We start from the raw sequence: 17,586 nt of genomic DNA, 5'->3' as shown, positions 1-17,586 counted from the left end.
CAGCGTGCACCACCACACCCGGGGTAATTTTTGTATTTTTAGTGGAGACAGGGTTTTGCCATGTTGGCCAGTCTGGTCTCAAACTCCTGACCTCAACTGATCTGCCTGCCTCAGCCTCCCAAAAGTGCTGGGATTACAGGTGTCAGCCACCGTGCCCAGCCTGGAATGATTATTTAAATGAAATTTAGTTGAACTACATTTATATTCCTTTGAAATGAAATCCATAGTTAGAATAAGTCTGTTAATACTTTTCTTTCATGTTTAGGCAAATTTAGTAGATGTCATGATATCAGAGCTGTCCTAAATAATGTTGCTGTTCCTTGCAATGGATCCTGCATTTTTTTTTTTTTTTCTGAGACAGAGTCTCTGCTCTGTCGCCTAGGCTGGAGTGCAGTGGCATGATCTTGGCTCACTGCAACCTCCACCTCCCAGGTTCAAACGATCCTTCCACCTCAGCCTCCCAAGTAGCTGGGACACCAGGTGCATGCCACGACTCCTGGATAATTTCTGTATTTTTTGTAGAGGCAGGGTTTCACCATGTCATCTAGGCTGGTCTCAAACTTCTGGACTCAAGTGATCTGCCTGCCTCTACCTCCCAAAGTGCTGGAATTACAAGTATGAGCCACTGCACCTGGCAGATCCTGTATTTTTGAGTCATTGTTAACCGCACAGTTCTTAAGTCTGACATAGATTTTATCACAGATGAAATACTCATTAATTTTTAGATTGCACCTGCTTTAGTTTATTGGATTGATAGTGTATACACATTAATTCTTCTTAAGGTTGATATAATTATGATCCTTAATGTGGTTTTCTTAATAGTAGTAAAAGGTGCCACTGCCTCCAGGAAAATGGAATAATTAAAGACCTCACCACAATAGTCAAATTATAATGAGGATGGTGGTAATTTTGAGTAAATTAGAAAGTTTTGGTGGTATTTACAGTTACGCTCTGCTGCCTTAGGAGGGAAATGCCACGCGCCCAAGTTAAGGACCCTGTTCTGTTGTTCTGCCTGGCACATAGCCCCACAAAACCTCTCAGGGAACCTTGTCTGAATTCCAAGGATGCCAGTTCATGTTCTCAGCTGCCCAGGTTGAGCATGGTCTAATGAAGACACACTTTGTGCCTTAGCAGTCTCCAGCCCAAGGATGCACCTTGTATGTTGTGAGCTCCGAGGACAGAGGTCACATGTGTTCTCTAGGCCTGCCTCTCAATGGTTGATGCAAAAGTGCAGGAATAAATGACATTCATGAGGTTTAACCAGGCAAATCTAGGCAGAAGCATTTTGCGGAATGCTTTTTATTGGGAGAGTGGATACTTCTTTTTTTTTTGAGATGGAATTTCGCTCTTCTTGCCCAGGCTGGAGTGCAGTGGTGCAATCTCGGTTCACTGCAACCTCCACCTCCCAGGTTCAAGCGATTCTCCTGCCTCAGCCTCTTGAGTAGCTGGGATTACAGGCATGTGCCACCATGCTTGGTTAATTTTGTATTTTTAGTAGAGACAGGGTTTCTCCATGTTGGTCAGGCTGGTCTCGAACTCCCCACCTCAGGTGGTCCGCCTGCCTCGGCCTCTCAAAGTGCTGGGATTACAGGTGTGAGCTACCCCGCCCGGCCTGGATACTTTTTATATTGGAAACAGTTTAAAGACAGATGCTGCTGTATATTTACAAGGCAAGATAAAGTCAGAAAGAAGTGATGTTGAGGAAGTTCAGCCCTTCAAGGGCCAGGACTGATATTCTCCATAAGAAAAACTAGAGGGGTCTGCTGTGTGACCTTGGCATCATTTCACCTTTGAGCCGCAGTCCTCATCTGTCAGAAATGGTTTACAGTCTCCTCCTCACAAGAGTATTACGAAGATTAAATGAAATAATGTATGGAAGCTACCTAATTAACAGTGTCTACGACAAGGCAGGTTCAGGATAGTTATTCGTTTCTTCTTTCCTGCTGTTAGCTTTGCTTGATTATCTTGGTAGGGATAATTACTTGCTTGGCCAATATTACTGCCTCTGTTGTTCTTATCCGTTCAAGAAATCCCCCAGCTTCTTCATTATATCTTGAATATAAAATGACAAATTTCTAGGTTTGGGGGAAACCCAGGCTCAAAACAGCAAACAGCTGTCATACTGATTGATTTTAAAAGCAAACCTGGGACACAGGCCTCAGCACTCTGTTGTTACCACTCTACCAAGCCTGTTGGGGATGCCTTTTTCTTTTATGATGGGTATGGACATGTAAGATACATGACCTGTTTCTTGAATTGACTCTTAAATGACAAGTCTTTGGAGAAATACCTTGTAAAATAAAGCTTCATGTGATTTAGCAGTGGGTGAAGTCAGTGCGTATAATAATGCCCCATCATTATGAAGGTTAGCTTGATCTTGCAGTAGATTACCAAACCCTTAGGGCAGAGTTGCCCATATTTGTTTAATGATTTTAGAATAATTGTGCTGCTGTCAGGAAGTTGTGTGGTTTTGAATGTCTTACCTTTTGTGTTGTAATTTTAAAGGTGGTGAGTCATATTTTTGGCTAATTCTGTGTCATGTAAAATTAAACATTTTGAAGACTAACTCGATATGGTTCATAATTCCAGGAAAACCTGCTTCTGGATTTTCTTGAAATTTACTTACCTGCTTGTATGGCTTTATATGGCTTGACTTCTTATGACTCCTTTCTCCATCTGTTTTGTAAGAGGCACAAGAGGTCGTTTGAGGGGCATCTTGTTCCTTTTTGTTTATTTTATTAATCTTTTTGAGACAGGGTCTCCCTCTGTCACCCAGGCTAGAGTGCAGCGTTGTGATCTCAGCTCAACTGCAGCCTTGACTTCCTGGGCTCAAGCAATCCTCTCACCTCAGCCTCCTGAGTAACTAAGACAGCAGGCATGCGCCACCATGCCTGGCTAATAATTTTTCTTTTTCTTTCTTTCTTTTTTTTTTTTTTTTTTGAGACAGGGTCTCTCACTCTGCCACCCAGACAAGGAGTGCAGTGATGCAGTCTCGGCTCACAGCAGCCTCTGCCTCCCGGGCTCAAGTGATTCTCCTGCCTCAGCCTCCCAAGTAGCTGGGATTACAGGCATGCGCCACTACCGCCAGGCTAATTTTTTTTGTATTTTCAGTAAAGATGGAGTTTCACTATGTTTGCCAGGCTGGTCACGAACTCTCGACCTCAAGTCATCTACCCACCTTGGTCTCCCAAAGTGCTGGGATTACAGGAGTGAGCTACCGCACCCGGCCTTTTTTTTTTTTTTTTTTTTTTTTGTATTTTTTGTAGAAATGGGGTTTCGCCATGTTGCCCAGGCTGGTCTCAAACTGCTGGGCTCAAGCAGTCCTTCCAGCTTGGGCTCCCATAGCGCTAGGATTACAGGCGTGAGCTACTGCGCCCAGCCTTTATTTTTAAACTTTTAAAAGCATTTAAGATCATCTTACCATACAAAGAATACTTATAAATCAAGAACAAGAAAAAGAACAATGATCCAGTAGAAAAAGATAGGCACTTTGCACAAAAGGCTGACAGTGGGCTCTTAAAATGTGAGTGAGAGGTGAAGAGTTCAGACTCAGGCTTCAGGTTGCCTGGGTGCAGATCCCGACTCTGCCACTTACAAGTTTGAGCAGATTCTTAAAATCTCTTTTTCTCCATTTCCATATTGGTAAAGTGAGGATTAAATGAATGAATAAATATAAATTTTCTAAAAATAGTGGTTGGCACATTAGTGCCCAGTAAGTTAGTTGTTATTGTTGCAATTATTCTGATCATTATTTTTTGTTTTCAAGACAGAGTCTCACTCTGTCGCCAGGCTGGAGTTCAGTGGCACAATCTCAGTTCACTGCAACCTCCGCCTCCCGGGTTCAAGTGATTCTCCTGCCTCAGCCTCCTGAGTAGCTGGGACTGCAGGCACACACCACCATGCCCAGCTAATTTTTGTATTTTTAGTAGAGATAAGGTTTCACCATGTTGGTCAGGATGGTCTCGATCTCTTGACCTCGTGATCTGCCCACCTTGGCCTCCCAAAGTGCTGGGATTACAGGTGTGAGCCACCACCCCCCCCGGCCTGATTATTTTTTTAAGTGACATCCAACTCCACTCATCACAGGGAAGTGCCAGTTTAAACAAAACTGAAATACCGTGAGAGTACGCTGTGTGGGAAGGGTGTGTGTAAACAGGTGCCATCCTACATCCATGGTGATTTTATATATGGCCACTACTTCAATAGAAGACTGTTTGAAATATTAATAGCTAGTAACAGTAAAATAGCTATTAGACTTTGACCTAGCAATTTTCATTTTTAGGAATTTATTTTAGAAATTTCTGTATAAAACAAGACATGTCAATACAATAATGTGCAGGCAACAATTGCACTATTGTTCTAGCAAAAGACTGGAATTGACTTAAATGTCTCTCAGTAGAAAATAAGGTAAATTGCTAAATCGATGTAATGGAATGCTATAGTACCATTGGAAAGAAATGTAGCAGGTCTATGTGTGCTAATATAGAATGATTTCCCCGATGTACTGTTAAGTAGGGAAAAAAAACTTCCATTTGTGCTTTTGTTTTTAAAGATACACATACACCTATGCATACATGTAGTGCTTCCATGAGCACTGTTTCCGGAAGGAATTACAGATCACTGGGAACAGTGGTGGCCTTTGAGGAGAGGGTCAGGGAGGGATGATAAGGAGACTTTCTTTCTTATCCCCTTTTGTCCATTTGAAACCAAAGTTTTTTTCCCATTTTCATGTATTACTCCCCTGTCAAATCTTTTACTTGTCCTCACCCATACCTCCCCCTCTACCTGCACACACATTTGTCAAGACATTCAAATGTTATTCCAGTAGTCTGGCTATGCAGTGACAATGAATAGCCTGATTTGATGGCGTTTAATGCTCATTGAATTTGTGGTATGATACCTGGGGCTGAAGCTGATCCTTGTCATCCGAGTTGGTGCTGGTGGGAAGAATATCTCTGGTGGGTGGGGACAAGGCTTTGGCTAAGCATGCTCCAGCTGCAGGCGCCCTCTGTGTGTGCTGTTGGAGGTGCTAGAGCCAGAACTTGGTCTTGACCTGCTGCTTTGGCTGTTTTTAGAGGTCTAAGAAGAGGGTGAGTTGGAAGCACATGTGGAACAGATAAGCACTGACTAGGAAGTGGGCAAGACAAACAGCTAGTTCTTGCACGTTATTCTCTTGTAGGAAAGGCCGGGGTTTGAAGGTGGAGGAGGGATTGCACACATGGCTGGGGGAAAGTGAGTGATCCATGTAACCAAAGGTAGTTCATTTATTCTAGAATCAGCTTTTGTTAGTATTTATTAACAGGTCTTTTTTTGGAAAGTTAGCTCAGTGACTATTTAATTTTTTTCTGGAATCCTTTCTGTTCCAGCAGAGATGTCGGCTTATTTATAGGAATTGCTTGAAGCCAGAGTCATGGTGGATGTTGGAAAGTGGCCCATCTTCACTCTACTCTCCCCTCAAGAGATCGCGTCTATTCGGAAGGCATGTGTCTTCGGCACCTCAGCCAGTGAAGCACTGTACGTTACTGACAATGATGAGGTAAGAGTCTCTTAAAACCTAGTTTCGTTTTAGGACTTATTTGGCAATTGGTCTTCAAAGTGTCCAGTTCAAAGATGGAGAAAAGGCAGGGTATAAATAAAGAGATCCTGAAGTTCAGGAAGACTATGGCTTTGATAGTTTCTCTTTTTTCAGTTTCTTGATTTAATACCCGTCTACTCCATAGCACTCTGAGTTTCATAATATAGACAAACATTCTGAAACGTAAGCAATGTCCACAGAGGTTGAATTTTTCTTAACAACCATATCAGTCTCTTTTCACCTCCTGAGCTCTGTAGTTGAAATGTCTTATTTTCAGAGGAGAGAAGGGAGCTTTTAATACAGCTTTCGGTCAAAAGACTCAGAAAAAAAACTATCTATTTTCTAGGTCTTTGTATTTGGACTGAACTATAGTAACTGTCTAGGAACTGGAGATAACCAGAGTACACTTGTACCCAAAAAGCTAGAAGGCTTATGTGGAAAGAAGATTAAAAGCCTCAGTTACGGGAGTGGACCACATGTTCTTCTCAGCACCGAAGGTAAGGAGGGAACCCATCTAACTTTTCAGTTTGTAAGAAATTGACCGGTTAATTCTAAGCTTAGGGGAGATAGGGCTATACCAGATAACTGATTTTGGATTGTTTGCTTCTTAATTTCTGAGAGGAAGTACATAAAGCAGGTGAAAGTTAAACACTCTGGAAAAGCTATAGGATGTCTTGCAAATTAGGCAAACTTCTGAGGTTTTCGACTGCTTCCATAAAGCTGTGGAAGATGAGATATAGCAAATGAATGGTCCTTCCAGCCTAATTTTTCAGTGGATTTGTGGTCGCAATGCAACTTTTATTTATTTATTTATTTATTTATTTATTTTTTTATTGCTCATTCTTGGGTGTTTCTCGCATAGGGGGATTTGGCAGGGTCACAGGACAATAGTGGAGGGAAGGTCAGCAGATAAACAAGTGAACAAAGGTCTCTGGTTTTCCTAGGCAGAGGACCCTGCGGCCTTCCGCAGTGTTTGTGTCCCTGGGTACTTGAGATTAGGGAGTGTTGATGACTCTTAACGAGTATGCTGCCTTCAAGCATCTGTTTAACAAAGCACATCTTGCAATGCCCTTAATCCATTTAACCCTGAGTGGACACAGCACGTTTCAGAGAGCACCGGGTTGGGGGTAAGGTCATAGATCAACAGCATCCCAAGGCAGAAGAATTTTTCTTAGTAGTGAACAAAATGGAGTCTCCTATGTCTACTTCTTTCTCCACAGACACAGCAACAATCTGATTTCTCTATCTTTTCCCCACATTTCCCCCTTTTCTATTCGACAAAACCGCCATCGTCATCATGGCCCGTTCTCGATGAGCTGTTGGGTACACCTCCCAGACGGGGTGGCAGCCGGGCAGAGGGGCTCCTCACTTCCCAGAAGGGGCGGCCGGGCATAGGTGCCCCCCCCCAACCTCCCGGACCGGGCGGCGGCCGGGCGGGGGCTGCCCCCCACCTCCCAGACGGGGCGGCTGCCGGGCGGAGGGGCTCCTCACTTCTCAGACGGGGCGGCTGCCGGGCGGAGGGGCTCCTCACTTCTCAGACGGGGCGGCTGCTGGGCGGAGGGGCTCCTCATCTCCCAGATGGGGTCGCAGCTGGGCAGAGGCGCTCCTCATCCCAGACGGGGCGGTGGGGCAGAGGCGCTCCCCACATCTCAGACGATGGGTGGCCGGGCAGAGACGCTCCTCGCTTCCTAGACGGGATGGCGTCTGGGAAGAGGCGCTCCTCACTTCCCAGATTGGGCAGCCGGGCAGAGGGGCTCCTCACATCCCAGACGATGGGTGGCCAGGCAGAGACGCTCCTCACTTCCCAGACAGGGTGGCGGCCGGGCAGAGGCTGCAATCTGGGCACTTTGGGAGGCCAAGGCAGGTGGCTGGGAGGTGGAGGTTGTAGCTAGCCGAGATCACGCCACTGCACTCCAGCCTGGGCAACATTGAGCACTGAGTGAACGAGACTCCGTCTGCAATCCCGGCACCTCGGGAGGCCGAGGCTGGCAGATCACTCGTGGTTAGGAGCTGGAGACCAGCCCGGCCAACACAGCGAAACCCCGTCTCCACCAAAAAAATACGAAAACCAGTCAGGCGTGGCGGCGCCCGCCTGCAATCACAGGCACTAGGCAGGCTGAGGCAGGAGAATCAGGCAGGGAGGTTGCAGTGAGCCGAGATGGCAGCAGTACAGTCCAGCTTCGGCTCGGCATCAGAGGGAGACCGTGGAAAGAGAGGGAGAGGGAGACCGTGGGGAGAGGGAGACCGTGGGGAGAGGGAGAGGGAGCGGGAGCGGGAGAGGGAGCGGGACAGGTCCAATCCTATTCCTTAATAGCTCACTGGTCTTTGTTCTGCAATGCAACTTTCAGGGTTCCTTTGGTATGTTTTTCTTTTCTTTCTTTCTTTTTTTTTTTGAGACGGAGTCTCTCTCTGTCGCCCAGGCTGGAGTGCAGTGGTGCAATCTCGGCTCACTGCATGCTCCACCTCCTGGGTTCACGCCATTCTCCTGCCTCAGCCTCCCGAGTAGCTGGGACTACAGGCGCCCGCCACCATGCCTGGCTAACTTTTTGTATTTTTAGTAGAGATGGGGTTTCACTGTGTTAGCCAGGATGATCTCGATCTCCTGACCTCGTGATCCGCCCGCCTCAGCCTCCCAAAGTGCTGGGATTACAGGCGTGAGCCACCGTGCCCGGCATTTTTTGTTTTTTTTTTTTTTAGAAGGAGTCTCGCTCTGTCTCCAGGCTGGAGTGCAGTGGCATGATCTCGGCCCACTCAACCTCCATCTCCTGGGTTCAAGCGATTCTTCTGCCTCAACCTCCCGAGTAGCTGAGACCACAGATGCGTACCACCACGCCCCGGCTAATTTTTGTACTTTTAGTAGAGGCTGGGTTTCATCATATTGGCCAGGTTGGTCTCGAACTCCTGACCTCGTGATCCGCCCACCTTGGCTTCCCAAAGTGCTGGGATTACAGGCATGAGCCACTGTGCCCGGCCAGTACATTTTTCTAAACACAGATGCTACCTGGCTTTCTTTTCTTTGTGCATTGCTTGCATCTTGAATCGGGAAATCTTCGTCTGTTCTCTGGCATTCATGTAGTTGCCATATTGAAAGAACCGGGGATGCAGGTTGATAGGTTCTTGTCCTTTTTTACTCTGCCTCTTCAAGATCACTAAGGGAGAGTGGACATTTTGTATGTGCGTGTAATCGATCTGTACTGTGGGCACCCAACACTCTCTGAAAATTCATTATCTATTTAAATGCTTCCTTTTATACTTTAGATACGTTAACTCTTGCTCTCTTTCTCTGAGGTCCTCAGCTTTTTGTTGGATAATTGTCTAGGGTGGCATTTGGGAGATGATTTGCATCCCGGCCTTTCTTTGTCTAGACTGAGGAATCACAGCTTCCTAGAATGCTGTCACAGGTTTTAGTATCTAGCCTTCTAAGTGCCTGTAACTCCTAACTGAATCTACTTCAAGTTCTCTGCATCTTTCTCAAGAGAGCTGTGAAATCCAAATCTGAGCATCATCATGTGGTATGAGTATAACTGGAGTTGAGCATAATGAGGTGATTATCTCACTTTTGCCTTGCGTAATCATGCCTTCTGGCATCACACTGGTTCTTTCTTTCCTTTTTTTTCTTTTGAGACAGAGTCTCGCTCTATCGCCTAGGCTGGAGTGCAGTGGCACGATCTCAGCTCACTGTAACATCAGCCTCCTGGGTTCAAGCAATTCTCATGCCTCAGCCTCCCAAGTACAATTAGAGGCGTGTGCTACCATGCCTGGCTAATTTTTGTGTTTTTAGTAAAGACAGGGTTTCTCCATGTTGACCAGGCTGATCTTGAACTCCCGACCTCAGGTGATCCACCCATCTCAGCCTCCCAAAGTGCTGGGATTATAAGCGTAAGCCACTGTGCCTGGCCTTTTTTTTTTTTTTTTTTTTTTTTGAGGCAGGATCTCTCTCTGTCACCCAGGCAGGAGTACAGTGGAGTGATTATGGCTCATTGCAACCTTGACCTCCTGGGCTCAAGCGATCTTCCCACCTCATTTTTAAATTTTTTTGTAGAGACGAGGTCTCACTGTGTTGCCTAGTTGCCTAGGCTGGTCTCAAACTCCTGGGCTCAAGTGATCCTTGTGGCTCGGCCTCCCAAAGTGTTGGGATTACAGGTGTGAGCCACTATGCCCGGCAACTTTTGCTATTTTGTATGTGACTGTTTTTTCCTCTTTGGAAGCTTCAAGGATCTTTTTTTTATTTTTATTTTTATTTTTTTAAGTATTGTGACATAATCACGATTCTGTACTCTGGTGTAATTTTTAATTTATTGTATTGGTCATTTCTGGAAATTTCTTCTTGTAATATTTCATGAATAGTTTCCCTTGTTGGCTGTGTGTGGTGGCTCATGCCTGTAATCCCAGCACTTTGGGAAGCCAAGGCAGGACGTTTGCTCCAGGCCGGGAGTTCAAGACCAGCCTGGTCAACATAGCGAGGCCATGTCTCTTAAAAAAAAAAAAAAAAAAATGCTGGGGATGGTGGCACGCACCTGTAGTCTCAGCTACTCAGGAGGCTGAGGCAGGAGGATCAGTTGAGCCCAGGAGTTTGAGGTTGCAGTGAGCTATGATTGCGCCACTGCACTCCAGCCTTTGTGACAGAGTGAGGGTCAGAGTGAGACCCCATCTAAAAAAAAGAAAAATTTTCTTCTTTGTTTTCTCCTTAATGGAATTTTTCTTAGAAAGTTAGAGATTCTGGAGTGATCTTCCTAATTTTTTTTTTTTTTTTTTTTTTTTGAGACAGGGTCTCTCTGTCCAGGCTAGAGTGCGGTGGTGCAATCTTGGCTCACTGCAGCCTCACTGTGTGAGCAGGTGGTTCACACCTGTAACCTCCTGGGCTCAAGCAATCCTCCCACCTCAGCTTCCAAAAGTGCTGGGATTACAGGTGTGAGCCACCATGCCTGGCCTGATCTTCATGATTTTTAAAAAATGTTCTCTCCCATCTGTGTTCTGGGAAATTTCTTCAACTTTATCTTACAACGCTTATGTCAAATTTTTAACATTCCCATTGTTTTATTTCCAAGTGTTCTTTCTTGATCTTTAAATGTTTCTTTCCAGAACTTGTTGCTATTGTTTCATGGATTCAGCATCTTCTATTTGAGATTATTTAGAATTACAGGTTATTTTAAAATTAACCTTTTTTTTTTTTCTTTGAGATAGAGTCCTTTTTGCCCAGGCTGGAGTGCAAGGCACAATCTCAGCTCACTGCAACCTCCGCCTCCTGGGTTCAAGCAATTCTTGTGCCTCAGCCTCCTGAGTAGCTGGGATTACAGGTGCGCGCTACCATGCCTGGCTGATTTTTGTATTTTTTTTTTTTTTTTAGTAGATATGGGGTTTCACTATGTTGGCCAGTCTGGTCTTGAACTCCTGACCTCAAGCAATCCACTTGCCTCGGCCTCCCAAAGTGCTGGGATTACAGGCAAGCCCAGCCTCATAGAAACTTGTTATAGGTTTTAGTAACTGGCAGAATTAGCTACCTTCTTGCTTTTTTTTTTGGTAGGGTTTTCCTATTTATTCTTGTTTGTTCATTCTTCCCATTAAACTTTCTAATCAATTTGTCTACCTCCAGAAAGTAACTTTAAGCTTTTATTGCTATTTAAACTTTATAAGTTTATGTAGGAAAAACTAGAATCTTTATGATACTGAATTTTTCCATCCAAGAACAAGGTATGCATTTCTCTATTTAAGTCTATTTTTCTGTTTTCAGGGGTTAAAACACTCATTAGTTTGGACATTTCTTTCACCTGCCGTAACTTTTAACACAATATCATGGATCATACTTTTTGTGTTTTATACTCTTTCTTTCAGTCTTAAGCCTCATCTTTCTCAGGATGAAATTTCCCATTTATGGTTTCTGTCATAATTTCTGTAGGAGGGAACGGCTCTTGTGAGCCACATGTCACCTGGAAGAGGACTCTGAGTTTGTGTGGGCTGTCTTCGTTCTACAGTAGATAAGTAGAAGTCTGTTTCCCCTGGTTGCCTGGGGACTGCTGTGAGTGACCAGCAGCCTAACTGTAATACTTGGATTTCTGCTGTTGCCCTTGAGTGTTGTTGCCAGGCAGACTGTCCTTAATAGGTCGGGATGTTTTATTACCATGGGAAAGATAAGAGGAGAATGTGTAACTCTGGGAGACCTGCCCTTGGCACTCGGGGGTGCTGTGGAAAGAAATGCCTGAAATGATGGTACTTCAAGAGATAACACAAGAAAAGTCGTCTTCATCAGAATCTCAGAAAAGATAGTCATTATAAAAAAAATTCAGACAGAGGAGCTTCCGGGTTGGTGACCACATCAAGGTGCTGGGAGGGGGTGGCATGCCAGGGAGGGCATGGGAGCTCCGTGCACCCCTCAGCCCCGCATACCTTACCCTGTGTGTCTCCCCCATTTGGCTGTTCCTGAGTTGAATCTGTTAGAATAAGCTGATTATGCTTTCCAGAGATAGTCACAGCAGTGTGAGTGACAATGCCTCCAGGTGTTGGCTAGTCCTCAGCTCTCAAGTCATCCCCAGTCTTTTAATCTTGCTGAGATCACACACACTGTGAAGCAAAGACAAGCCATCTTCATTGTCCCCTGTCCAAATTCCTGACACAGAATAAATGAGCGTAAAAAAATGGTTGCTTTATGTAAAAAAAAAAAAATTCAGCCAGATTTCATGCCACTAAAATAAAATAGTCTGCTTCAAAGAAGCCCTGGGACTTTTGTTTCCTTTGTAAACAGTCTATCTCTTTCCCCTGTACTTGGTGAGCGAGTAGCCACACACCCCCTGTGGGTTCCCCGTGACTTGGTATTTGGTTAAGCAATGGTAAACATTAACATCGAGCTTTCTTATCATCTGCCTTTTTCTTGGCATCTGACACAGAAACTATTGAGATGAATCAAAGTTTTTAGAAAGCCTAATTCTTGCATACGTAAACTTTGCTTTTGATCACAAAACTGATCTTTCTATGTTATTACCAAGTTTTTTCTTTAAAGATTTTGCATCTGTCTATCCCGTTCTGTCACCCATCTCTCTCTCCTTTACTCCGTCCGTGGTTACTTAATAGAGAGGAGTGGGCAATGGGAGAGAAATGAAGGCTGGAGAAGGAGCTGTACGAAGTTCTGGGGAAGAAAGTACAGGGTTACTATTTCTTTTTGGAGCTGATTTTTTGTGTGCTTTGTGTGCACAGATGGAGTGGTTTATGCCTGGGGCCACAATGGATATAGCCAGCTTGGGAATGGGACGACCAACCAAGGCATTGCTCCCGTCCAGGTCTGTACCAATCTCTTGATCAAGCAAGTGGTGGAAGTGGCTTGTGGCTCACATCATTCAATGGCTCTGGCAGCTGATGGAGAGGTAAGTATGCTGCTTTTATTCTTTATTCTTTTTTTTTTTTCATCATAGTAAATACACTTAACATAAAATTTACCAGCTTCACCAGTTTTAAGTGTATAGTTCAGTGGTGTTAAGTATGTTCACCTTGTCATACAACCGTCACCAGCATGCACCCACAGAACTGTTTCATCCTGCAAAACTGAAACGCTGTACCTGGTAAACATTCACTCCCATTCTGTCCTCCCCCAGCCCCTGACAACAACTTTCTTTTTTTTTGAGATGGAGTCTCGCTCTGTCGCCCAGGCTGGAGTACAGTGGCACGATCTCTGCTCACTGCAAGCTCCGCCTCCCGGGTTTACGCCATTTTCCTGCCTCAGCCTCCCAAGTAGCTGGGACTACAGGTGCCCACCACCACACCCGCCTAATTTTTTGTATTTTTAGTAGAGACAGGGTTTCACCGTGTTAGCCAGGATGATCTCGATCTCCTGACCTCGTGATCTGCCCGCCTTGGCCTCCAAAAGTGCTGGGATTACAGGCGTGAGCCACCGTGCCCAGCCAACAACTTTCTACTCTGTTTCTTTGAGTTTGATTACTCTAGGTACCTCACATAAGTGGAATCATACAATGTTTGTCCTTTTGTAACTGGTTTATCTCACTTAGCATAATATCCTCAAGGTTCATCCACTTTGTACCATATGATAGGATTCTCTTCATTCCTTTTCAGGGCTGAATAATATTCCATTGGATACATATAGTAAGTGCCCACATAATGTCATTGATAGATTCTTGGAAACTACAACTTTAAGCAAAAAGACATGTAATGAAACCAGTTTTACCATTGGCTAATTGATAAAAACAAGAGTTAAGTTCCTATGGTATATTTCTGGTCACAAAGACATCACCAAACTTCTGAAGACCCAAACCACTTCTTAAACATTTAAATAAATGCAAACTAATACATATATTTAACAAAGATTAATAAAAGCAATAAGAGAATTATTTACCCAATTTATGGTGAATCACTGAGTTGGGGTGATCATAGTGGTGGTGGGTTAAGTCAAGGAATAAATGTTTGCAAAGCAAAAATTACAAGGGGCACCTCCTGCTGCCACACAGTTCAAAAGCAAACAATCACAAATGTGACAGCTCACTGAGGGTGTTTGACTGTGTTGTTTATTGTTATGCATTTGTATGGTTATTGTCTACTTTGTGAATTTTTTTTTTTTTTTTTTTTTTTTGGAGACGGAGTTTCACCCTTCTTGCCCAGGCTGGAGTGCAATGGTACAATCTCGGCCCACTGCAACCTCTGCCTCCTGGGTACAAGTGATTCTCCTGCCTCAGCCTCCTGAGTAGCTGGGATTACAGGCGCCTGCCACCATGCCTGGCTAATTTTTTTGTATTTTTAGTAGAGACGGGGTTTCACCATGTTGGCCAGGCTGGTCTCGAACTCCTGACCTCAGGTGATCCTCCCGCCTCGGCCTCCCAAAGTGCTGGGAATACAGGCATAGCCACCACGACAAGCCTACTTTGTGAATTTTTATTTTCTAATAATTTGTATTCATTTATTCATTCATTCATTTTCCAACCCGTTTGTTCCAGTTCAGGGTTGCATGTGGCCACAGCCTCTTCTGGCAGCGCAGGACACCAGGTGGGAAGCAGCCCTGGACAGGATACAGGGTGCACTCATGTATACCCCCACACTCACTCTCACTAGAATCATTGAGACATGTATACAGCTTAGACACAAACTAGTCTGCACAGCTTTGGGGTGTGGGAGGAAATCAGAGTACCCAGAGAAAACCCACACAGACATGGGACATGCAGGCTCCACAGACAGTGGCCCTGGCCGGGAATTGACATTTTTTCTCATTAGTGTTATAACAAAATGATATTGAATGAAATGACGTTTTTCAAGGACCTGCTGTAAGCCACACTTTGTTTGTCTATTCATCTGTTCATGGATGTTTGGATTGTTTCCACTTTTGGCTATTGTGAAAATCCTCTGATTTTAATGACCATATTTGTACTTGATGTGGTGTGAATATTGTAGCCCTGTGCATGTAGCTAAAAACCTTGTGGGAGTGCACTCTCTCTCTAGCATAACGTGTATTGTATAATCAAGATTACACTTTTGATGGCAGTAGAATTCATTCTTTTTTTAAAAAAATTTTTTTTTGTAGAGACAAGAATCTGGCTATGTTGCCCAGGCTGGTCTTGAACTCCCGGGCTCAAGCGATCCTCCTGTCTTGGCCTCCCAAAATGCTGGGATTATAGGTGTGAGCTACCGCACCCAACCTAGAGTTCATTTTTTAAGGCAGCTGAGTCCTATGCTCTTTGCTAAGACTATAGCTCAGATGTGTGACAGTGTTCTGTACTTTTTTTTTTTAGTGACCCCATCCTTAAGGTCTATTTTATTTTTCAGTATATGTAATGAGTTTGGAAAAAATAACTTTACTATCCTCCTAGTAGGTACTGTAACACCTGTTCAGCCCCCAAGTTGCGCTTATCTTAAAGGTCACTCATCCTATTGATTCTGTCTTCTAATCTTTTGTACCATCTCCATTTCCTCTCCATTTCCTTTGCCTTTTTGTTCCTCCATTTTGTTCCTCTCCATTTCCATTGCCTTTGGTCAAGTCTTGTCATTTCCTGCCTAGACTACTGCCATAGTCCCTTCTATTCCGTATCTTTTAAGTTGATCCGTCTGTCCAGTCTTGCTTTGCTGTCCTCTCTGGTTTCTAACACAGATTAGATCATACTGTTCCTCTCTTTGAAGTCCCTCAGTGATGTTACAGAGATTTTATTAAGTAGGACAACTTATAAGTGAACAAACCCAAAATCTCAGGGAGACCAAGATTTCATGACTGGGATGTGCTGGAGCCAGGCATAGCACACAGGCCTCATGCCCCAGATCCACTGTTTCCTAGTCCATTTCTTGGTTAGTGGAACTACAGCCCCAGTTTTTAAACAAGAGTCAGCAGCACTGCAAGGGAATGTGCTGTATTTGAGAAGTACCAGAAGAATGATTGCTGAAATTAGCTCAAACTTGCTAATTTATGCAGGCTGGGTTCCTGATTTATTTTAATCTTAAGCATATGGTACTTTGAATAATTATACTGAATATTAATATTTGCATAATTAAACTAGATATTTATGTGAATATACTTTGAGGAGGTGTTGCAGGTTATTTGTTTTGTACCTGTGAAATGAACCTGTAACACATATACCAGAGGGCTCTACTGTTGTTGCCTTGGCCAGCATCAGACAAGAATCATGGAAGCCACACTCAGTATATACGTGGACCACCTCCTGCAGCCACGTGAAGCAGGGTGGGGAGCGGGGGCTTAGACATTTTCCTAATGTTGGAGGAAATTATTTCCTCTGCTGCCAACACCTCCCTCCCTAATTCATCTCTCTGTTTATAGTCTTGTTTAGAATGGTTTCCATGAGGCTGGGCACGGTGGCTCACGCCTGTAATCCCAGCACTTTGGGAGGCCGAGATGGGTGGACCACATGGTCAGGAGATCGAGACCATCCTGGCTAACACGGTGAAACCCCATCTCTACTAAAAATACAAAAAATTAGCCGGGCATGGTGGCGGGCGCCTGTCGTCCCAGCTACTTGGGAGGCTGAGGTAGGAGAATGGCATGAACCCGGGAGGCGGGGCTGGCAGTGAGCTGAGATCGCGCCACGGCACTCCAGCCTGGGGGACAGAGCGAAACTCTATCTCAAAAAAAAAAAAAAAAACCAAAGCAAAACAAAAAGAATGGTTTCCATGGAAAACAATGAATATTTATGCCCAAAGAGTTGAGCAAATGTTTTACATCACTAATACTTATGTGGCATATACCGCATTTCCTATTGATGCCACATTCGTATGTGTGTATGTGTAGTTGTGTGTGTATACACACACACACAAATTATAGAGGGAATGTAGCATGGTGGTCAAGAGCATAGCTAGACTGCTTGGGGTTAAATTCTCTTAGCGCTACTTACCAGCTTTGGTACCTCAAGCAAGTCACTTAACCTCTCGTGTTTCAGTTTCCGTGTATAAAATGGAGATGTATAAAGTGGGTACTACCTACTCTAGGGTCACTTTGCAGGATTACTAGGCAGGTTAAATAGGTTAATGTGTGTAAAGCATATAGAACCGTTTAGCACATCTTAAGTACTCATTAAGTAGGTTGATTTTAATTTTTATGATTATTTGTGTTGGGGTGGAATTTTCACCCTGACTATTCTTTCCTTTTCCTTTTTCTTTCTCTTGTAGGTGTTTGCTTGGGGTTATAACAACTGTGGCCAAGTGGGATCAGGTTCTACAGCAAATCAACCAACTCCTCGAAAAGTTACAAACTGTTTACATATTAAGAGGGTAGTTGGCATTGCCTGTGGTCAGACTTCATCCATGGCTGTTCTGGACAATGGCGAGGTGAGGTGTCTCCACTCCCATTTCCCTTTCTACCTCCTTTTTCAATTACACGTCAGTTTCTTCACAAGGTGAATGTATCAGATGGAAGAAGGAAGAGTGCTTTGTTTTGGTAGCTCCATTGAAAGTTAACTGATTACTGACTGAGGAGCTGGAGGTTTTTTGCTCCTCAGTATGACTTTTCTAAATTCCAGGATTTACCTGAAAGTAAAGATTCTATATGTCTAAGTTGTATTTTTTGCAAGATCCAAAGA

At 44.2% G+C, this 17,586-nt stretch overlaps 1 protein-coding gene across 5 annotated transcripts in view; it reads left to right on the top strand.

The window, feature by feature from the left end:
* RCBTB1 (RCC1 and BTB domain containing protein 1) overlaps positions 1-17,586 on the top strand; it is a 55,475-nt gene that overhangs the window by 14,562 nt on the left and 23,327 nt on the right. For 3 of the 5 annotated variants that reach the window (XM_034936726.3, XM_003809817.5, XM_008962108.6), the window contains 4 exons: positions 5,370-5,536; positions 5,922-6,072; positions 12,764-12,930; positions 17,177-17,335. In XM_034936726.3, coding sequence (XP_034792617.1) covers positions 5,411-5,536; positions 5,922-6,072; positions 12,764-12,930; positions 17,177-17,335 — 603 coding nt within the window. In that variant the 5' untranslated portion in view covers positions 5,370-5,410. Of the gene's footprint in view, positions 1-5,366; positions 5,537-5,921; positions 6,073-12,763; positions 12,931-17,176; positions 17,336-17,586 lie in introns of all 5 variants that reach the window. The other 2 variants (XM_055096786.2, XM_008962106.4) reach the window with 1 other exon arrangement.

The sequence above is a fragment of the Pan paniscus genome, chromosome 14 (genome assembly GCF_029289425.2).
Source record: "Pan paniscus chromosome 14, NHGRI_mPanPan1-v2.0_pri, whole genome shotgun sequence".
Taxonomy (NCBI): Eukaryota; Metazoa; Chordata; class Mammalia; order Primates; family Hominidae; genus Pan; species Pan paniscus.
This window is presented reverse-complemented; position numbering and strand designations above follow the sequence as displayed.